The 24090-nt window shown below is 33.4% G+C and overlaps 1 protein-coding gene across 4 annotated transcripts in view; it reads left to right on the top strand.

The window, feature by feature from the left end:
- Positions 1-18332, top strand: part of JAK2 (Janus kinase 2) — a 131728-nt gene extending 113396 nt beyond the window's left edge. For 3 of the 4 annotated variants that reach the window (XM_023508131.1, XM_003782901.3, XM_023508128.1), the window contains 6 exons: positions 8177-8366; positions 9534-9658; positions 9829-10001; positions 14205-14322; positions 16301-16414; positions 16671-17491. In XM_023508131.1, the coding sequence (XP_023363899.1) occupies positions 8177-8366; positions 9534-9658; positions 9829-10001; positions 14205-14322; positions 16301-16414; positions 16671-16778 (828 nt within the window). In that variant the 3' untranslated portion in view covers positions 16779-17491. Of the gene's footprint in view, positions 1-8176; positions 8367-9533; positions 9659-9828; positions 10002-14204; positions 14323-16300; positions 16415-16670 lie in introns of all 4 variants that reach the window. The other variant, XM_023508134.1, reaches the window with a different exon arrangement.
- The last annotated feature ends 5758 nt before the right edge of the window (positions 18333-24090 follow it).

The following is a 24090-nucleotide window of genomic DNA, read 5'->3' as shown; positions in this document are numbered from 1 at the left end:
CTAACTCTTGCTCAGGCTGGTCTTAAACTCCTGAGCTCAAGTAGTCCACCTGCCTTGGCCTCCCAGAGCACGAGCCACTGTGCCTGGCCTAGGCAGTATTTCTCAAACTGACTTGACCATGGCACTCTTTCTTGGTAAGTGGAATTTGTAGTTCTTCATAAGTTAGTCATTGAAATAGAGAAAGGAACACTTAAGCCTTTTTATATTTCCTGTTTTCTGGGTTTCAGCATCTCAGGGAGAAAAATCAATCTGATTGTTTAGGGCTTACAGCATCAGACCATGTTTACTAGCAAAGTATGTATTTAAAGGTCACATGGTCATATATAATCTACATATTATAAAACCAGGAAAGGCTGAGTTCTTAGCAGGCCCAGCTAACAATGGTGAGGTCTCTCTCTCTTTCTTCCTATAAGTTGGCTAGTATAGGGTTTTATACTACGTGGCCTTATAAGTTGGATTTTGGCATGAAAACCTCACTTAAAACTAGGCCTTGAAACTAAGCTAAATATTCCAATCCAGTTTTACCATAGCTAAATATTGGGGGTTATAGTAAGTATTGGTTTAGTTATATTAATTCTTCGCTATTGCTCCTTGTTTGGAAAATACTCCTGGGGATGTTTTAAGGTATATAGTAATGGCAAAAAAGTAAGACAAAACAACCAGGTCCTGGTTTTTGAGTGGATTACTTATCTACTCCTTATCCAACTTACAAGGCCACATGGTATGGAACCCTATACTAGCCAACTTAGAGGAGGAAAGAGAGAGAACTCACCACTGTTAGTTGGGCCTGCTAAGAACTCAGCCTTTCCGATAACAAATCATCCTAAAACTTAACAACTGAAAGCAAACATTTATTATTTCCAGTTTCTATGAGTCAGGAATCTGGGAGTAGCTTAGCGAGGTGGTTATGGTTTCTCAGAAAACTGTAATCAAGGTATTAGCCAGACCTTGTATCTTATCTGAAGGCCTAAGGGAAGATCTGTTTCTAAGCTCTTTCACATGGCTATTGACAGGCCTCAGAAAATCTGCTTCCAAGATTACTTACATAGGCCTCTCCACAGGGCTGCCTCACAACATAGCAGTTGAGAACAAACATCCGAAGAGGAAGCTTATAACCTAATCACTCATAACCTAATCACAGGGGTAGCATCTTATCATTCTGGCCATATTCTCCTCATTAAAAATGAAACAAAAAATAAGGCCCAAGAGTGGCCTGGGAGATGGATTATAAAAGAGCATGAATGCTAGAAGGTAGGGAACGTTGAGAAATATTATAGAGACCACCAGCTAAACTGGCTGACTTTGACAATAATTATCTGTTGAGAGAATCAATTTCCTGGTAGTATACAGTGTGTCCAAAGTTTATTAGACCATAGAAGACTTCCTTCATAACCTCCCCTCCCCCAATTATCTATCAATATCTCATAGAAAATGTTTTCTAGAACAGTTTAGGAAATAATACTTTTGACTTAAGAACAATCTCTTCATTTTACAGTGAGAAAAATTGAGGTCCTGAGAAGCTAAGTAACATGCCTATGGCCACACAGCTAGATATTAGCAGATAGGAGAGGAGAGCCTGTGTTTCTCTAACTTCCATGCTATTTTCTACTGTCCTACACATGAACTTGTTGTAAGTGTGCTTCAGTTGCATTATCATATTTAATATTATCTTTATGGACCAAATCATATATTGTTCCATTAAGATATAAAGAAAATATTTTTTTCCACTCAGGAGTTTTATTTTGGTCACAAACAATCAAGAAATTTTTATAGAAGAGGCAAAAATTAGTATAATATGACTTATTCACTGGCTCTTTGTTGAATATCTCAATTTGTTGTTGTATGAAAATCTTTCAGGACCAAAAAGCATTAATAATTGGATTAGTAACCATAATCACTGGTCTCTAAATCATGAAAACCTTAAAAATTATTTTCTAATTCTGAATGAACAATGTATTTCTCTAGTCCTTAGATCCAGCCTTCATTTGTACTTGTTTGTTTCTTTGTTTATAAGGGAGAGGTCTCACTGTATTGTCCAGGCTGGTCTTAATCTCCTATCCTCTAGCGATCTTCCTGTCTCAGTCTTCCTTCAAAAGTACTGGAATGAGCCACCACACTCAGCCTGATCCAGCCTTTAATGGGTATTATTATATCTCTCAATATTTTTTTTGTAGATGATGGAGAAAGTTTTAGAGAAGTCCAACTTATTTGATGTAAAAGGAAGTAATCTAATGAAATTTCATTATTTTCAGTTAATATGGACATATCAGTTTTTTCATCTTCTTATACCTTTTCTTAATTTTTAATGTAAACATGAATATATCAACATTTATATGATTAAGATCTTTTTCTGTGTTAGCTTGTTTGTGGTAATCATTTCATAATGTATACATATATCCAGTCATCACATTGTACATCTTAATTTATATAATTTTTTGGGGGGGGTGCTCAAGTGATTCTCTTGCCTCAGCCTCCCAAGTAGCTGGTACTATAGGTGCCTTCCACAATGCCCATAGTATTTTTTTTTTTTTTTTTTTTTTAGAGACAGGGTCTCCCTTTTGACTCAGGTTGGTCTCGAACTCATTAGCTCAAGTAATCCACCTGCCTCAGCCTCACAGAATGCTGGGATTACGGCCCTGAGCCACCTTGCTCAGCCTAATTAACATATAATTTTATTTGCCAGCTGTACTTCAATGAAGCTAGAAAGAAAAAAATATGTTTTTCTATTTTCTAAGAAGAAAGTTAGTATTTTAAATTTCAAAATCCAAGTGAAAAACCATCTTTAGTTTTTAGAGAACTTGTTAAACCAGTAGGTGAACATCTAAAGTACACTCTAGGAGGAACCACATGTCCTGGAAGGTTCTTAGTTTCAAAGTTTTAGTTTATTTTTCTGAAAGGATGTGGCTTTAATAAAGATTTGAGATCCTACTAAGTGCCATCTACTCCTTTGGTCACTGTGGATATGGGATATAGTCACTGACTTTGAAGAGCTTAGACATAGTTGAAGAGGATTGTTAGAAGCCAGCCTAGACAACGTAACAATTACAGACCTGTGTGATAAATGAATATGCTATGTAAATATCAAATGCAGAACAGTTTCTAAGATTTTCATAAGCTGTGAATTGGAACAAATGTCAGCATTGTAATTATTTTTATGTATATTTTTGAGCTATTTAAATATTTGTTAAGATAAAAGCAACTTGTAATTAAAAACTTGTAATTAAACTGTGTGTTATCTTAAAATCAAATACATTATATGGCTCTTAAAAATAGGATGCTACAGGATTCAACACTGTTGTTTTGATGCCAAATGGGAATTTGTTTAGAATTACCTAGGAAGTGTTTCTAAGTTAAACCATTGTGCAATAAATTGTAGTATACCTGTCTATATCAAAATACAGTCACATATTGCTTAACAACTAACTGGAAGTTGCTCTGAGTGAGTCAGTGAGTGGGAAATGAATGTGAAGTCCTAGGACGTTATGGCACACTGATACAGACTTTATAAACACTGTACACATAGACCACACTAATTTACTTTTAAAAATTTCCTTCTGCTTTTCCTTTCTCCCACCTTCCTCCCTCCTTTCTTGTACCCTCAAGGAATCCCCAACACTAAAAAAAAAAAAATAATAAATTTCCTTCTGTAAGATGACCATATCATTTATTATCACTATCATACATAATTGTATGTTCTATACATTTATACAGTTGGTAGGGCAGTAAGTTTGTTTACACCAGCATCACCATAGCTTATTTTAATTCTTTGACTTTACAAACTTTTACATTTTAAAAAAACTTTTTGACTTTTAGAACACCGATTAAAACATAAACATATTATACAATGGAATAAACTTTCTTTATATCCTTATTTTATAAGCTTTTTTCTATTTAAAAAATTTTTAACTTTTTAAATTTTTTTTTGGCCAGGGCTGGGTTTGAACCCACCACCTCCAGTATATGAGGCCGGCACCCTCCTCCTTTGAGCCACAGGCACCACCTGACTTTTTAAATTTTTTTAAAATAAGACACACTCATACCAATTATCCTAGGCCTACTCAAGGTTAATATCATCAATATCTCTTTCTTCCATCTTGTTCCTCTAGAAGGCCTTTAGAGGTAATAATACACATGAAGCTGTCACCTATGATAACAATGCCTTCTTCTGGAATACCTGAAAGGAACTACTGAGGCTATTTTATAGTTAACTTTTTTTTTTTTAAATAAGTAGGAGTACATGCATACTCTAAAATAATGATAATAGTATAGTAAATACACCAGTAACATAGTCACTTATTATCACTATCATACATAATTGTATGTTCTATACATTTATACAGTTGGCAGGGCAGTAAGTTTGTTTACACCAGCATCACCAAAAACATGTGAGTAATATACTGTGCTATAGCCTTATGATGACTACGATATCGCTAGGTGAAAGGAATTTTAAGGTCCATTAAAATCTTATGGGATCACTATCATGTATGTAGTGTCTTTTACCAAAAGAAACATTGTTATGCAGTGCATGACTTATAAAATTATTTTTCAGGACTATCCATTTTTATTAGGATTATGTTTTTGTTTTTAGAAAATTTTTTGTTCTGTATATTTACCCTAAAATTTTATTATTTGGGTTTAACTAATTTAATTCATAAAATATGTTTTTATAAGAGAAAGAATACTTAGGTATGTAAGCTATATAAGGAAATGTGACACATATCTCTATATATTGATAGACAGTAGTTGCTTAGGAGAAGTAACTTTATGTTAATAAAACTACCCTTTAGTAGTTCAGTAACTGCCCTTTGATTTCCTTTTGGAAGGGAGCTATGTTCACTACTATACTAGGAACACCCTATGATTTACTTTTCACTTATTCAGGCTACTCATTTAGTTAGTTTAAAACATGATATTTTTGTTGTTTTCTAGAAAGAAGAGATATTTGGATTTTCTTACAGTGTAATTATAATATTTACCTTCTTATTAGCCTTACTAGATAAGTAATCAAAATTATGTATTTCTCTGGTATTCAGGTATGTTTTTATTAAATATTGATTTTTTTATAGCTGGTAATTAAGACTGCCTTGGGGCAAGAATGAATTAGAAAGTGTAAATTAGGAGATAGTGAAGTAGTTCTCATGGCTATAACTCAGCCATTCTCTGAAAACAAATGCAACAAAGTGTGCATCTTACAGCATCTATTGGCTACTTTAAAAACAGATTTTAATCTCAAATTAGTATAGAACTTTTAGTTATGTAATTTTTCAATGATAAAGTAATAATATTAAGGAACAAATTAAAGCTGTCTAAAACTATTGGAAACAAAACGTCTCTTTTTTTTTTTAGAGTGCTATAATCTTTAAGCTTGCTTTTTAAAGTCAGAATTTCCCTTACCCTACATTCTGTCTATAATATTGGTAGTATTTTTCCACATTGCCAGTTTTGTTTTCTTAAAATAACTAAAACTTCAGACTGTTTTCCTTTCAAACTGACCAAATATCTTAACCTAAGCATATTCCTAAATAAAAGAGGAATGGAAATACTATTTATGTTCTATTCTTATTCTATTTCTGTTTAGGAAATAGAAATTTCCTCACACAGTAGGAAGTGCTAGATTAGTGTTGTCTGTTATTAATAGCTATGCCATAAATATTTTCCTAAAAGATCTTCAGCTTTCATTGATTTTCCTCTTTTCAGCCTATTACACGTATTGTCACATCCACACAATTTTGTCTTTTTTTAATTTCAAAATATTTATAGGGTAATACTTAATTTCAAAATATTTATAAGGTATAATATTTATACCCTTTTTACCCTATGAGTACTTATAGGGTGTAAGTATTTTTGGTTATATGGATCACTTTTGCAACACTTGAGTTATGCCTGTAAGTGCCCATCCCCCATAAATTGTTCACTGTACCTGTTATGTAGGTTTTTGTCCTTCCCTCCTGTCCCTCTCCCCTGCTTGATTTCCTTTGAGTTTTACTTCCCTCTGTGGACATGTGCTCATCAATTACTTCCAATTTAATAGTATGTGTGGTATTTGTTTTTCAGTTCTTGAGATACTTGACCTATGATAATGGTCTACAGTTCCATCCAAAGTGTTGCAAAAGGCATTCTTTTTTATGGCTGAGTAGTACTCTATGGTATACATATACCACATTGTGTTAATCCATTCATGAATTGGCAGGCACTTGCATTGAGATAGTGAATTGTGCTACACTGAACATTCAAGTGCAGGTATCTTTTTGATAAAATGATTTCTTTTCCTTTGGGTCAGTACCCAGTAGATTGTATGATAGGTCTACTTTTCGTTCTTTGAGAAATCTTCATACTGTTTTTAATAGAGGTTGTACTAATTTGTGGTCTCACCAACAGTGTTGTAAGCATTCCCTTCTGCATCCATATCAGTATTTATTGTTTTTGGACTTTTTAATAAAAGCCATTCTAACTGGGGTAAGGTGATATCTCATTGCAGTTTTAATTTGCATTTCCCTGATGATTAGTGACATTGAATATTTTTCACATGTTTATTGGCAATTTGTCTATCTTCTTTTGAAAAGTGTTCATTCATGTCTTTTGTCCACTTTTTAATGTGGCTGTTTATTTTTTTTTCTTGCTGATTTACTTGAGTTCTTTGTAGGTACTAGATATTAGCCCTTTATCAGATGTATAACCTCTTCTAGGGAACTTCTGATGCAGAATCAAAGGCTCTGAAATGTTTGTATCTTTTAAACAGTTAATTCTTAAATGTCCTTAATAGAGATGTACACAGATATTTATGAATATCATTCAGTGACACGAATGTATTAATTTTCAAAACTTTTCTCAGTGTATATTTCTTTCCAATTTTGAAAATTAGTACATTTGTATGACAATGTATAACAGTTAAAAGTGACATTTTCAAAGAACGTAAGGTACTGGAAAATACATTTTATTGACACATTGTTAAGTTGGGAGAGAAATATGAGACTCTTATTTCCTACTTTTGTTTTTTAAAATATATTTTGGAGTCATTTCATCCAATAGCAATGTGAGATAGACACTTTATTATCCTCCACTTTAAGGAGTGAAAACTGCAGTTCAGGGAGAAAAGTGAATTACTCAAGGTCACAAAGAGAGTAAGTAGTGAATCAAGATTCTAGCTCCAAGCTGTCTGACTCAAGAGTCTCAGTCTTATCTTCTTTCCTGTGTGTCCTTCTAAACTATATAATTAGAGATTCGATTTTAAGCCTATATATGGTGAAGGTTTTTTTTTAAATTGACTTCAAATATATTACTGAAAATATAGTCACTTAGAATCTTGTAGTTCAAGAAGGTTTTCTTCTTTGAGAATGCAATAAAATCCAAATACACTAATTAGATTAATACCAAGTGTGTGTGCGTGTGTCTGTGTGTGTCTGCGTGTGTGAGTGTTCATTTTAAATATTATCTAACAACTTACCCATTCTGTGTAGATAATAAATCTTAGGTAAAAAGAGTGTGGACTTCTTTACATACTGATCTTTAAAAAGAGATGTAGGGATGGCCTGATAGGCTAAACATTTCTTTCTTTAACAAATAAATCAGACCCTATATTTGTCTCCTTGAGCTGTCACAACAACATAGCATACCTTGGCTGGCTTAGACAACAGATATTTATTTCTCACAGTTCTAGAGGCTGAGAAGTCCCAGATTAAAGAATGGTTTGGTTTCTATGACTTCCTCGTCACATGGTCTGACCTCCAGGAATAGTCATATTGAGAATTAGAGCTTTATCATATAAATTTTGGTGGCAGAGGTCATAGATATTCAGTTCATACAGACATTTATTCCATCCAGATCACTAACAGTGATATCAAATGATATCTTGTGAAGAAGGAAAATTCTTCCTGCAAGTTAATAACAAAAGTGTAGGAATTCTCCAGCTTGTCTTAATAATTAATGATCATTTGTTTAATACTTTTTAAAATTAGTTTAAATCTCACCCTGTCATTTCTTTTGAAGAAATTAATTGTATAGGTTTACTACCTACTTTTTTGAGATAATTTCCTTTTCTTATTCTAAAAGTCACCTAATGTAAGCTTAGAGGCATGACTGCTAATTCCAGCTACTAGAATTTTCTCCATAATCAGAATTCATTAGTAATTTGTCTCAAAAACTTGATATTTCCATCCTAATTCAACATGTCATTTAGGGTAATTTTGGAAGTGTGGAGATGTGCCGGTATGACCCTCTACAAGACAACACTGGGGAGGTGGTGGCTGTAAAAAAGCTTCAGCACAGTACTGAAGAGCACCTAAGAGACTTTGAAAGGGAAATTGAAATCCTGAAATCTCTGCAGCATGACAACATTGTAAAGTACAAGGGAGTGTGCTACAGTGCTGGTATGTTAGCCTTTAAAACCTATTTTAAATTCAAGGTACATCTTTTGCATCCTCGTTAATAGAAATACGTAGTGTCTTAAAATCTGACTTTATAATATGTCTGTGCCTATAGAGAGAAGCATTCTCTAATCACTAGAGTTTGTGCTTGGTGATCGTGGACTATAATTATAAGAAGTCTCTGGCTACTTGGTTAATTTTTTCACCACTGGCTTAAAGTTTACAAAACAAATATCATTTTTAGGTTGGGCATGATGGTTCATGACCACATTCCTAGCACTCCGGAGGACTGAGAAGGGGTGCTGCCTTGAGCTCAGAAGTTTGAAATCAGCCTGAGCAAAGGCAAGATTTTGCTAAAATCTTTTTTACTAAATTAACAAAAAAAGATTAACCAGGTGTTGTGGCAGTCACCTAGTCCCAGCTACTTGGGAGGCTGAAGCAGGAAGATCTCTTGAACCCGGAAGATCTCTTGAACCCAGGAATTTGAAGTTGCAGTGAGCTAGGCTAATGCCATGGCACTCTGGCCTGTGGCAACAGTGAGACAGAGTCTTTTTTTTGAGACAGTCTTACTATGTCATCCTCAGTAGAGTGTCATGGCATCACAGCTCACAGCAACCTCAAACTCTAGGGCTTAAATGTTTCTCTTGCCTCAGCCTCCCAAGTAGCTGGGACTACAGGTGCCTGCCATCGCTCAGCTATTTTTGTTGTTGTTGTTGTTATTTGGCAGGCCCAGGTGTGGTGTGAACCCACCAGCTCTGGTGTATGTGGCTGGCGCCCTAGCTGCTAAGCTACAGGTGCCAAGCCAACAATGAGTCATTTTTAAAGAAAGAAATCATCTTTCCTTACATTTCTGTAAAAATATCATTTTTAAATTGGACGCTTTTTATTTAGTATAAATTAGGAGAAGATTTCTCATCACTTTATTTTGATTTACCTAAAGGATTAGAGAAAACTAAAACATAAATACTTGTAAAGCTTCTGTTTAAAACTTTATGATACAAAAAGCCTGTGTTCTTAACTACTACATCACCTTAATTTACAATAAAGTTTTATAATCTTAGACTCATATTTTATATATGTTTAAGTTATATTTATGTATGGTTGCTTTCTAATATTTCATAAGTAAAATATGCAAAATAAAACGTTATGTTTTTATTTATATGTTAAAAGGCCGGCGTAATTTAAGATTAATTATGGAATATTTACCATATGGAAGTTTACGAGACTATCTCCAAAAACATAAAGAACGAATAGATCACAAAAAACTTCTACAGTACACATCTCAGATATGCAAGGTACCTAACATCCTTGTTACTTGTTAAAGATGAAATGAATATGTTGATGTAATTGTTAGGAAATCCTCTAGACTTTTTCTCAGATAATAAAGGAAGTATGTAGGGGTAAGACCATTTAAGTTGTTTATGTTGATAAAACTAGCTGAAAGAAAAATGTATTTCATCCATAGGGTATGGAGTATCTTGGTACAAAAAGGTATATCCATAGGGATCTGGCAACAAGAAATATATTGGTGGAGAATGAGAACAGAGTTAAAATTGGAGATTTTGGCTTAACCAAAGTCTTGCCACAAGACAAAGAATACTACAAAGTAAAAGAACCTGGTGAAAGTCCCATATTTTGGTGAGTATATTTCAGTATAATAAAGAGAAATTTTAGAGCACAGACTTCAAAATTTTTATTATTGTTTAATAGTTTGTGATTTACATATTTATAATAATAATTAACATTTATCATAAGCTTACATTGGGCTAAATACATTTCATAGATTATCTCATTTAATCCTTATAATAACCCTTTAAGCCTGAGGAAACTAAAAGCACAGACAGGTTAAATAGCTTGGTCACATGGCTAATAAACGGTAGAACTGGGATTCCCACCTAGATAGTCTGATCTCAGAATTTATGCTCTTAAGCTTTCTGAACTATGGTGATGCTGAAGCTGAAGGTTATTTCTGATATTCAATTAAAATTGTGAATTAATTGTGAGAAGCATTCATACCTAATTTTTTATGTGTTATATGTGTACATTGTTGTTTCTATTGATCTGTACTTTGATGCAAAATTTCCTTTTTTTATGCTTTCATTTGTTTATGCCACGTTTGTTTTCTAGAGATGACTTGGTATAATTTTATTCAATGTTTTGGTTTTGTATATGTTCCAAATAGATTTTAATTCTGGTTTCTTCATATATTAAAATAATACTGTTAAGATGATATTTGAGTCAGATGTTGGTTTTAAAAGAGGGATTTGGGGTCTTCTTTATTTTAGTTGAGTGTGTTTTATTTATATTCTGGATATATGATGAGAAAATTAGAATTACTAATGTAAACAATATAATATACTTATAATTTATAACTTAATTTATAAATATTTTATAGGATTCATCAGAATTATTAGAAATACAGAGACTAGTTTTTACTGCTATGTTCATGGATCATCTGTATGTGCTAATTATCTTCCTTTTAATTGTTATCTGTAAATTTTATAACTAACCCTCGCTATTGCAAATTGTTAGTCTAGAAAGAAATAGGTAAGAAAACATTAGTGATTTAGAACAAATTGATTTTTTCCACAGAAGAGTAACTTACATGGCTGTTATGAATGTGTTTAAAGAAGAACCTTTATCCTATAGAGATGCATCCTAAAATAATTATGGTTGAAATACTACCATGTCTGGGATTCACTGTACATAATTCCACTGGGGCAGAGGTGTGAAGTAATATATGAAACAAAAGGGGCAATGAGTTGAGTTCAGTGACAGGTACATGGTTGTTCATTTTTCTCTAATTTATGTAGGTTTGCAATTTCTTTTACCATTAAAAAGATTTTAAGGAAAGTCCTCATAATAATCATTACCATTACCATCTTCTAAAGATTTTTAGGGTGTAAGTCAAACTAAAAAATAAGACTTATCAAAATATGATCATATGCTTTGGTCTTATCTAAGTGAAACACATGAATTTTGTTTTTTTCTAGCTAGAATGAGAAATTTAAAAAATTAAGTGGAATTAGCTGACAGTCAATAAATATTACTTATACGTGGGCCATTATGAAAGTTTTGAGATACACAAAAATCAAGGAAGGTAAAATCTGCATGAATGGAAACAAATGAAGCCCTCCTGACAACACTGATAAGCCAAGCAAGTTGAAACTTGCCTGGGCGAATCAGAAAGGACAGTATCGACTGTGTTTCTTCAAAGTGAAATAATGGACCATAACACAGTCTCTCTCAAAACTTTTGTAGTGACCTACGTATGAAGATCCAGTGATTTGGGCATACTTAATGATTACAATTTAATAAATATTTATTAAGTACCTACTGTGCTCCAAATACCACACAAAGAGCTTGGGATAAGAAGGTAAGATTGGCATCAGAAAAAAAGGACTGTCCTTTGGTAGGAAGGTTGAACCAAAAGGAAAAATTTGATACCGCAAACAAATTCACCTGACAGGTCCATTAACCCTAATTGCTTCCCTTTAAGAGCTCGTCATTTAGGAAAAGTCAAATGTATAACCAAATCATTGCAAATCAGTGTGTAAGTACAACAATTAAGATAATGAAAAAACATAGGAGTACAGTTAATTCTGCTTTAGGCTTAAGTCAACCATAGAGAACAACTAAGAGATGACATTTCAACTATTGATTAGTAGGAGTTTGCTGACCAGACAAGAGGAAGGGATTTCCATGAAGTGGCAGAGAACAAAGAGGATCAGGGGCTTGAAAGTGAATGGCATAATCACAAGACAAACACAGAATAATTAGGACTGGGAAAGGAATGAGCAGTGCTATGGTTTGATTGTGTGCCCTCCAAAATTCAGGTGTCGCCAGTGTGATAGTATAATTAATAACAGGTGAGGCCTTTAGGAAATAAAATAGGTGAGCAAAAGATTTTCCTATTTTTATGGCCAAGCACGTATAACCCATTACATACAAATTCTCAGGACAGACATTTACTACTCAAGTAGGAGAACTTGACAATACTTTTTGTTGTACACAGTTCATCCTGTGGCCACCTAAATTAGCTAAATGACTTCATACAAAGGAAAAATGCACTTTTCATATCTTCATGACAGGAGATAGTTTTGCATCTTGGAAGGAGCCTTTTGCAGGCAGAAGTTAGGCTTCTACCCTCCCACAGCAACTGGAAGGTAGGGTGCTATCCTCCTTGATTATATTCCAGATAGATAGCTACAGGTTCTTGAGAAAGATATTTCTAGGGCATAAGGCTGGGCAAGAGGCTTTTAAACAAGAGCTCTTAAAAATACTTACATACAGTTTAAATTGACAGAGAATTTACAATTATAAGTTTTCCAAATGCTCTAAGAAAAAAAGAAGAATCTTTCCTCTTATTTTTCAACAGAGAGAATTAAGGTTTTTTTTTTTTTATTTGTACTTACCATTCCATAAGTGATAAAACAGACAAAAAAGCTGTGAAGATGAGAGGGAAATTACAAAGAATTCTACCATGAAAACCAGAGGAAGAAAAATATTTTGTAAGGGGCGAGGGAATAAGGCTGTCTTCAGAGACATTACCTTCCCCTTGTGGTATAAAACTAATATACTTTTTAAAATGACATAAGTAGATACTTAAAGTTTGTTTGATCACTTCTGGGTTAAGTATATTTTCTCACTTTCTGTATTCTTTAGACATAAAGTTTTTAAAAAGCTAAATATGGAGAAATATAACATTAAATACTGGTTTAATCATGTAGTATGGACTATTAGTACCATAGAAATTCAGTAGCATACGGTCATTAAGACCTTGATTTGTGGGAAAAAGGAAGCTTAAATTACCTTTTGAGGAGAGATTAAATTTATATAATTCATATTTTTTAAACTCAAAGATCTAAAACAGATATCTCTGTAGCCATCTCTATAATAAAGATAAATGTAGCAGTGGAACCATAATATTCACAGCCCATTAACCAAAGCTCTTTCTTGGATAGTGTTAATGCTTTGAGTGAATAATGACATCGTTTCTCTCTGTGCTTCCTCTCATTATCATCCCCCTTCTAATTAACAAGTCTTACTCCAGACCAGAAGCCATTTTTTTTCTCCATGATAACTTATCTAGATTCATAAAAATTAACTTGCAAAGAGCACCTTATTTTTCAGTTCTTAGAAGGTACTTTGCAGTTAACTCTACTGCTGCTTATGGAGATTATAGTAAATTTCTTTGGATTTTAGTTATCTTTCTATGTCAGAAGTTCCCAAATCCATCCCCAGGTTTATGGATTTGCAGGATGATTCCCCAGGACACAGCATATAGCCATACTGATGGCAATGATTCATTCCAGGGAAAGAATACAAAACAATATTAGCAAAGGGAGAAAGTATACAGGACAATCCTAGAAGAAACCAAGCACAAAATTCTGAGAGTCTATCCCAGTGAAGTGTGTGTGGGACAAACTTAATTCTCCCACCAATGAATTGCAGCAACATGTGTGAAATGTTACCAGGGAAGCTTATTAGAGGCTTCCTTCCCAAGATTTTTACTGGGACTGTTGCATAGGCACATTTTGCCTGCCATATACCAAATCCCAGAAGGAAAACAGATGTTAGCGTAAACCTTATTGTTTGTGCAAACAATCTAAGCATAGTGAGTCACTTATATCTTTTACAGAATTGTGGACCCCTCCTAGGTTCCCAGGTACCAGCTAAGTGTCAGCATTGCAAGGAAGCCCTTCTGAGCATAACAGCCCCAGGCCTGCTCTGTTAATTCTTTTCTCTATATCTTGTTTTTTTTTTAATACAATGATTTGCAGGTAAAATCAAGTCGGTACATCAAGTAACTGTCTTGTAAATACTTTGCATATATTACAGGTATGCTCCAGAATCACTGACAGAGAGCAAATTTTCTGTGGCCTCAGATGTTTGGAGCTTTGGAGTGGTTCTGTATGAACTTTTCACATATATTGATAAAAGTAAAAGTCCACCAGCGGTCAGTGTGCTTTTTACTCACTTCGGTTTTTGGGTTTTTTTTTTAACATGAGAAAGGAATAATCCAAAATTATGAATCAGAATAATAAACATAGAGTTCATTTTAGAGCCTCTTATTGCTTATTTATAAGGCAAAAGCCAACAAAGTAACCGCAAATTTACTCATTAAACTGAATTTTTAAAAAGGAGATGTTAGACTACTATTTAATATATTCTCTTAATATTCTTTTTAGTAAATCCAATAAGCTCATTCATTCTAGGAATTATTGGATAAGTTAAAATAAGTCTTTTAAAGTCATTGTTTCCTGTTCATTGTAGTTTTTAATATGGAAAATATTAAAAATGAAACTTAACCTCTAATGCAATTACTCAGAGATAACTGTCATTTTAATATTATGGTATGCTTTCTTCCAGGAGTCTTTTTATTATATATATAAAAGTTCCCGGCTCGGCGCCTATGGCTCAACCGGCTAAGGCGCCAGCCACGTACACCTAAGGTGGCGGGTTCGGATCCCCAGCCCGGACCCGCCAAACAACAATGACGGCTGCAACCAAAAAATAGCCGCAAGGGTGGTGGGCGCCTGTGGTCCCAGCTGCTTGGGAGGCGGAGGCAGGAGACTCGCTTGAGCCCAGGAGTTGGAGGTTGCTGTGAGCTGTAATGCCATGGCACTCTACCCAGGGGGAAAGCTTGAGGCTCTGTCTCAAAAAAAAAAAAAAAAAAAGTTCCCAACAAATGTATACAAATTTTAAGAATGAGAAAAACTGTATTAATATTGTTGTACTCAAATAACATTGACTTCTGCAATTATAAGAGATATAAGATATAGTATACTAGATAAAAAATGCTGTTGGTAAATACTGAATACAGCAATGTTAATATAGGCTTTTTCATTCTTATATGTACATTTTTGGGGCACCGTCTGTATTTTATAAATTAAGGTCATGCTGTGCAGTTTGCTTTCCTGGTATTTTATTAAATATTATAGTGTGGTATTTACTGTATTAGAAATTTTTATAGCAAGTATCATTTCTAAGTGCTGAATAGCATTCTATCGTAAGGATATATACATCTGAACAATCATTTTCAGTTTTCAGTGTTTTAAGTAACACTTCAATAGACATAGTGAACATCATTATACATAAATATTATGTTTATTTCTGGTTATCATTTTAGAATAGAAGTATTAGTAAAAAGTTATGAACTATTTTAAAGATTTTGATTATTTCAAAATGCTTTCCAGAAAAGCTGGAATAGATTACATCTCAATAGCAATGCATTGGGTGTACATTTCACCATTCACTACTTACTATTCGTCATTATATTTTTATGCAGTTTTGCTAAATTGATAAGCAAGTTGAATATATTTTAATTTGCATTTCTCTCATTAGTATGATGGGGTGTATGTTTGTGGGGTGTGTGGAGTGAATATGTGTGTGTGCAAATTGTCTCCTCTGGGTTTTACCTATATGTATACTGGTAATTTTTCTCACCAGTTTATAAGAGCTTTATGTATTGCAAATGAATGATGTGTGTTATAAATATGGCCCTAGCTTATAAGTCAGACTTTGTGAACTTCTGACATTAGAAAGTTTCTCTCCATTGCATTTAGGCCTACATATTCATTCTTCAGTTTCTTATGTCCTCTTTTATGTTCAAAATTTTATTTCAACTGAAATGTAATATAATGTAAAACTCAAAGTAAGCATGTGTTTACTTCATGTGTTTTGAGCCCCACTCAGAGAATTCTTGTTCACTTTCTTAAAGTTATGGAAATGACATTAAAGAAGTTTCTCATTTATCAGTCAATAAGTTTGAAAAACCAGCTTTTCCCTAAAACATACAAAAATATTACATATATATATGCTTATATATATAAATGTATACTGAAATTTTCACATTTACTGGAAGAAATTGAGGAAGAATTCCACTTCAAATTAAGTATACAAAAAAACTAATTGAAAGTGGGTTTGTGTCTCAGGAATTTATGCGTATGATTGGCAATGACAAACAAGGGCAGATGATTGTGTTCCATTTGATAGAGCTCCTAAAGAATAATGGACGATTGCCAAGACCAGATGGATGCCCAGATGAGGTAACAAAAAACGTTTTCATTCATAGTAACTATGCATTTTCTTTTCCTTTCTACTCAGAATTTCAGGTCACTTTCTGAAATTTAATTTGCTGAACTTTTAGATAAATAGTATAATCCAATGATTATGGATCAGACATAGGCTATGACACAAACTTTGTGTAATAAAATTAAGTGGGAATTTCAGATACACGATTCCACCAATTAAAAGGTGGCATTTAGTGTTCACTATAATTCTGATATGTTTTCTACTTTACAGATTTATATGATCATGACAGAATGCTGGAACAATAACGTAAATCAACGTCCCTCCTTTAGGGACCTAGCTCTTCGAGTGGATCAAATAAGGGACAACATGACTGGATGAAAGAAATGAGCTTCATTCTGAGACCAAACCAAAGTAGACTTACCGGAAAAAGTTTTGTACTTCATATTGTTGTGGACTATGATTACATATATCATTATTACCTAAGTCATGATAGTAGCCAGCAAAGATGTGAACTATCTACTCAAAACTTTCAAACTTGAGTGCGCTTTTATTCATCAAGCCACTGGAAAGCCACAAGGAAAGTAAAGTTCTTAGCAAGGAATTTTGTACAAAGTTTCTTGAACATTAATTATCAGCCAACTTCACCCTTCTCTAGCAAAAGAAGAAAACAGACTTTTTTTCAACTTAGCTTTTGGAGAAGTGAAAAAACAATAATGTAAATTTTATAATGTTAAAGATGCACAGAAAATATGTATGTACAGTTTTTACCGTAATGGATAGGGTAATACCTTGGCATCTTGTGTGATGTTTTACACAAGGGCTGGTGTTAATTAATAATTTTTTCTAATTTTTCATAGCTGGTCTATAATTTCACTATACAAATTAAGATACTCAGATAATTGAATAAGCACCTTTGTGTCCTTGTTCATCTTTATCACTGGCCAGCAATATAAGCAGGTGTATACTTTTAGCTTTTAGTTTTATGTACTGTAAATATTTTTAAAGAAAAGGGAACAAATGTCTAGTTTTATTTGTATAGGAAATTTCCCTAACCCTAATTAAGGTACCCTAATTACATTTTGAAATGGAACGAGCTTACAAAGATATAACAATCTATTTTCTTATTTGTTTCCCTTGTATCTATTTATGGTAAATGTGTTTTTTAAATAGAACTATCTCAAAATTTTTCTAAGGCTAAACGAATGGTTTTCTTCTAAAATTTCAAGATTAAGAATGCAAGAGTATTATCATCCCTTGAGCTGTTGACTGCCAGTAAGATTCTTCAATCCTGGATCTATGGTCATGAATTAAATTGAAGCATAAGCCATAAAATAGATTGTTTTTAAAATGTATAAGCTCATTAAGGTGCACAGTGGGTTAGGAATTGTTTTTTCTAAAAACTGTATTTGAGAGATTTCAGAACTCTATTGAGTTCTGAATAAATCTCATAGAAGAGATTTATTTTCTTTTGTGAGAAAGACACATACGAGGGGAAAATGAGGTAAATTGGTAAAAAAAACTATGCTTGCTAATTTTATTCAAGAATACCACTAGAAAATTCATAATGTGTATCTTTAGAGCACACACATTTTTCAATTAAGTATAAAGTTGTTTATTGTTGTCATTTGTTTTAGTACTACTCTACTTTAGATACCATCCCTAAAATAAAATATGGTGGGATTTTTTCATGTGTGTTATTCATACAAAGTTTTAAATACTTGGTATTTTGGTTAAAAGGAAATTTTTTTTTTACTTTTGGTGGTATATGCTATTGTTTAAAACATGTCCTTAAGACTTCTGATTTGGGGTTAGAGGGAATGAAAGGAAGAAATCTTTTTTACATACCTTATATTTAAGGAATTTTAGTAGTTAACCCAATATAGAAATCATCTGAAATGACAGTATATTAAATTTTAAATAAGATTTCTAGTAGATATTTTGGTGAAATATTTTTATTTAATTTCTAAAAACTCCTCAAGTATCTGTACTTAAGAGATCTTCCCTTGTACTACTTTTCAGTGGAAATAGTAGCGTGCCATATAACATTGATTTCAGGTTTTCATAGTAAAACTTAAGCATGTACTTAAAAGTAAATTCTTTTTAAAGGTCTTTAAAATTTTGTTTTTAAAAACAAGATATGAACTAAGTTTCTTTAAACTTATTTTAGTGTTTTCATCTTTTCATTTTAGGTAAAGAATCCCACATACACATTCTTAAAGTTTTTAGAGTGGGATGACTATTATATTATAAAAATTCTAAGTTTTCAAGAGACTTCTTTTTCATTAAGGGTTTGGGTTTGTTGTCAGTTTTGATTCTGAATGCACACAATAGAAAACTAACCTTGCAGCTGTTCAGCTGGTTCTGTACAAGAAATAGGTAAGTAATTATTGCGCCAGTTAATGCCAAAATGTTCCTTCAATTAATATTTTTTCAGAAATAAAAATAAAGGTTTTTTTTTAGAATTCTGTAAATATTCCAGTATATTAAGTTATGCAGTCTTTATATAAAAATTCCCTACTTCTGTGGGTATTTGCTTGAGAAATAAAACACTTTTTTCATGCTATTTACATAGGCTGCCAATAACACTATAATTTGCTCTGGAAGAATGTTCCTGTAACCCAACGTTTCTGCTTTAAAGTCAAGTGGAATTTTTATCACAACTATAACTTCTGATACTTGAATTTTATTTAAATAGTTTTATTATGCAGTAGACATTAGAAAATACCTACAGTTCTTTATGTGGGGACCTATTCTTCATCGGGTGGCATTATTTGCTTAAATTATTGAGACTATGTTAATTTTTTCCCTGTGCTTTTAGCATGTTTCTATGAAATTGAATTATTGAATGTAATAAATATTCTGAAGCTATTTTCTTTGTATTGTCACCTAACCCAAGAAATGGGAGCACTTTTATAATGGTAAACTTGCCTTCCAGTTTTTAAGAAAGGCTTCCTAAGACTGCTGTCAACTACTGTGCTACCTATGAACATTGCTGTATCCACTCTAACTTGTATTCAAATTGCTTCCAATGAAACTTTCTCTAATTTTTCAGCATAATTTACTAAGGATTTTTGAATTTACTATACCAGAATAAATAATAACAGTATAAGTCAGCAGAATTATCCACATAAATGACTATATAGGATTACATAGGTTATATGAGATAATCGTTATTTTATTTAAGAAAAAAAATTAAAGCAGATTATCAGAAAATACTTTATGTTCCCTCCCCAGATTTTAGTTGGTCGAGTTTAATTTCAAGATAACTAGATGCTAAGTGTTTCATTATGCTGATAGGGACATTATATTTCAAAGTGACAGAACTGAAAAACTTTCACATTAATCAAATCCATATAATTTACATATCACATAGCTTTAACTTTTCACATCAATCAACTTGTGAGTAAAATGCACATATATACCTAAATATTAAAATATTTCTATAATCTTAATTTTGTTTTGCTTTATTATACATGTAATATGTTCTTCTTAGGTGAAAAATTAATTTTAGTTTTGCTTACGCAAGATGATATTGCGTAGTTGGTGCAGGTCCTAACTGTGGTTCATTCTTTTCTTTCAAATTTACAAGGAGAAGCTTATCTCTAAGTAAAGCACCCCTCTTTACTAATACAGATTTAAAAGCCATTAATGATCATTTTTCCATTATAAGGCTTTTATTTACATAACTACTTAACATTTTACTTTGAATTAAACTATAACAGATTTATACCATAAAAGCTCTAAAAGTTCCTGGTTTGGTTATCTTTATTTTTAGATTCTGTGAATAGTTTTGATTTTAATGCCTGGGGTAGGAAGATAAATGGTAGTAAAAGCACTCCTATAGATGCTACTTGTAAAGGCCAAATCAGTTATTTTTGATTAGTGTGAACAGATAGAAGCACAGCTTTTAGATCTGAACTATTGGTAAATAACATTAATAATTATATTGAGGCAGTATGTAAAAATGGTATAGCAGGCATATCGTAAAGACAATAGGCAGCTCAGAAGGAAAGTTATCAGGTGCAGATATTAAAACCTTATCAAAACAAGTGCTAAAATGAAAGTAAGCTATGGAAATATTTGTTAATCAATTACCTTTTTTTTTTTCTCAAGACAGAGTTTCACTTTGTCGCCCTCAGTAGAATGCCATGGCCTCATAGCCCACAGCAACCTCAAACTCTAGGGCTCCCATCACAATGCCTAGCTATTTTTAGAGATGGGATCTCACTCTAGCTCAGGCTGGTTTCAAACTCCTGAGCTCAGAGAATCCATCCCCCTTTGCCTCCCAGAGTGCTAGGATTACAGGCATATGCCACTGTGCCTGGCCTTTAATCAGTTATCTTTTCAAATACAGGTGTATGCATACATGAAATATTTAAGTGCTTTTCATACATAAAAAGATAAGTAGATGGTATTGTTTTACTTTTTTTTAAATTTCAGGTTAATGTGATGGTACAAAGAACCGGTTCACAATAGTTGAATTTGTTAGATAGAGTCCATCTTGTAGTTGTGTCCTACATTCAAAAGGTGTGCTATACACCCCTACATTGTGCCCATTATGGGGAGCACACCAATTCCCTCTTCTTCTCTTCTTTTTTCTTTCTTGCCCCTTCACCCAACTTGAATTGAAATGAGTTTCTCTTCTCTGTACGCATGAATTAGATCATCTACTGGCTTCATATTAATATTAAGTATATTGGATATTTGCTTTTCTATTCTTGTGATACTTTACAAAGAAAAAAGTGTTTCAGCTCCATTGAAGTAAATACAAAAGATGTAAAGTCACCATCTTTTTTATGGCTGAATATACATAACTAGTTTTTTTATCCACTCATGAGTTGATAGGCATTTAGTTGTTTCCACATCTTGGTGATTATAGCTGTGTAAATAGATAATATTTTTAATGAAAAAGTTTAAAGTCCTTTAAATACGTGGGGTAAGCTGTGCGCAGTGGCTCATGCCTATAATCCTAGCACTCTGGGAGACTGAGAGGGATGGATTGTTTGAGTTCATGAATACAAGACTAGTCTGAGCAAAAAGCGAGACCCTGTCTCTACTAAAAATAGAAAAACTGAGGCAAGAGGACTGCTTGAGCCTGAGTTGGAGGTTGCTGTGAGCTATGACACCATGGTACTCTATCCAGGGTGACAGCTTGAGTCTCTGTCTCAAAAAAATAAAATAAATAAATACTTGGGGTATATTTTATAGAATCTCAGAGTGTAAATTTCCTAGTAGCATATAGTTTTAAGTTTATGAGTTGGATGTTATTTACTGAAATTAAAAACAGTAGAAATTAAATCAAAGATACTAAAGTAAATAGAAATAAAACAAGAGAGGTACTCATTTAAAACAAAACATTTAAGGCACTCATTTATGAAAATACCTAGTAGAACACTTACTTGAAAAGACAAATACTTTTTTCTCTGCTTAAAGGTTTTGTTGATGGAACAATTAATTTTTATGGCTATTAATAAATTATGTCAGCACAAAATGTATTATTTTTATGTACTTAATAACATTTGAGATACCTAAATTTTTTGTCGGGGGGGTGTCAAATGTTCCTTTATTGAAACATTTTCCCTTGTACTTTTTAACTAGCTATTTCACAGTACAACCATTGATGTCATCTATGATGTCATGAGGGTGGCAGCCATCAACATTGCAGCCCACTGACTGGGCTTTCTCCAGGATCTCTTTAATGGTTCCAGAGAGTTCTCCAGCTAAAGATAGGTGCTGCATCTGTCTAACAATGTTGACCATCTCATTGAAAGTGATCTTTCCATTGTTTAATGTTTTTCTGTTTCTTTCTGTCTCTTGGTGGTTCTTTGAGGGCTTTGATGATGAGAGTAGAGGCAGAAGATACCATTTCAATCTGGGCCTATCTGTTCTGGATAGTCAGTTTCACTGTAATCCTCAGACCCTTCTAGTCACCGGTTACCTTGGCAATGTCATCACCAACCTTTTTTAGAGACAAACACAGGGGGCTGATCTTGGGGGCCAGGGCAGATGTGGCACCAGCTTCACCACTGGTTCACCTCAGGTACACAATTTTGATCCCACTGGGGTTGAACGTAAGTGGCATGGTGGAGGCAGCTTGTATTGGATGAACCCAGATTCAGGATGACCAAAGATGTTGCACTGTGGCCTCCGTGCTGAAAGCAAGACACCTAAATTTTTGATTGGAGGAAAAGAAAGTAGTTTGCAGAATTGAAGACTTTTATTTATTTATTTTTTTTTTTTTGGTGAGACAAAGAGTTAATAGTTTTGCCCTGTTGCCCTGCTACTGTGCAGTGGTATCATCATAGCTCCCTGCAACCTCACTCTAGGCTCAACTAAACCTCCTGCCTCAGCCTTCCTAGTAGTTAGACTAATTTCTCTATTTTTTTTTTTTTTTATAGAGATGGAGGTCTCACTCTTGCTCCAGGTAGTCTTGAACTCTTGGCTTCAAGCAATCCTCTTGCCTTGGCCTCCAAGAGTGCAAGGATTACAGGCGTGAGCCACCATGACTGGCCAAAGACTTCATTATTGAAATTATTAAGAACAAGTAACTGAATTATTGATTTTATTATTAAGAACAAGTAACTGCATTATTTAATAACTGTAAGGAAAACAATTAAGCTGCATTAACAATGTGCCTAAGCCCTAGATCTGCAAGCAGCAGGTGGCCCACAGATAAATAGCAGATAAGAATTGGATTGTGTTGACTGATAGCACTTATGAACAGTATACCATCCAGAAATCCATTAATTTTTTTATTTCAGTAGATTTGAGGGGTACAGGTACAAAAGTTTTTTTTTGTTGTTGTTTTTGTTTATTTGTTACATGGATGAATCTTACAATACCAAAGGCAGGGTTTTCAGTTTACCCATCACCAGAATAGTGTATATTGTATCTGGTAGGCAATTTTTTATCCCTCCCTCTGTCTTAGTTTCCAATGTCCATTATAACATTTTATATATACCATTCATTTAGCTCCCAATTACAAGTAAATACATGTGGTATTTCTTTATCTATTCCTGAGATATTTCATTGACCATAATGGTCTCCAGTTCCATCCAAGTTGTTGCAAATGACATTATTTCATGCCTTTTTATGGCTGAGTACTCCATGGTGAATTCCCTAATTGGAACTGTGAGTTGTGCTATAATAAACTTTTGGATGCAGATATCTTTTTCATCTAATGACTTCTTTTCCTTTGGATAGATGCCCAGTATTTGGATTTCTGGATTGAATGGTAGGTCTACTGTTAGTTCTCCAAGGACACTCCATACTGTTTTCCAAGGAGGTTGTAATAATTTGCAGTCCTACCAACTGTATATGTGTTCCCTTTTCCTGGCACCCATGTCAATGTGTATTATTTTTTGACTTTTTAACAATGGTTATTCTGACAGAGGTAAAGTGGCATCTCATTGTGGTTTAGTTTGCATTTCCCTGGTGATCAGTGATATTGAACATTTTTCATATGTTTATTGGTCATTTGTATATCTTTAAAAAAAAACTTACTCATATTTTTTTGCCCACCATTTTTTTATTACAAAATTAATATGAAGGTACAGATGTTTAAAGTAGCTCTAAAGAAGATGAAATACCTGGGACTGTATCTAACAAAGAACGTGAAGGATCTATATAAAGAGAACTATGAAACCCCTGAGAAAAGAAATAGCAGAGGCTCGGCGCCTATAGCTCAACC

Source organism: Otolemur garnettii, unplaced genomic scaffold, assembly GCF_000181295.1.
Source record: "Otolemur garnettii isolate 467f Iridium unplaced genomic scaffold, OtoGar3 scaffold00006, whole genome shotgun sequence".
In the NCBI taxonomy this organism is placed as follows: domain Eukaryota; kingdom Metazoa; phylum Chordata; class Mammalia; order Primates; family Galagidae; genus Otolemur; species Otolemur garnettii.
This window is presented reverse-complemented; position numbering and strand designations above follow the sequence as displayed.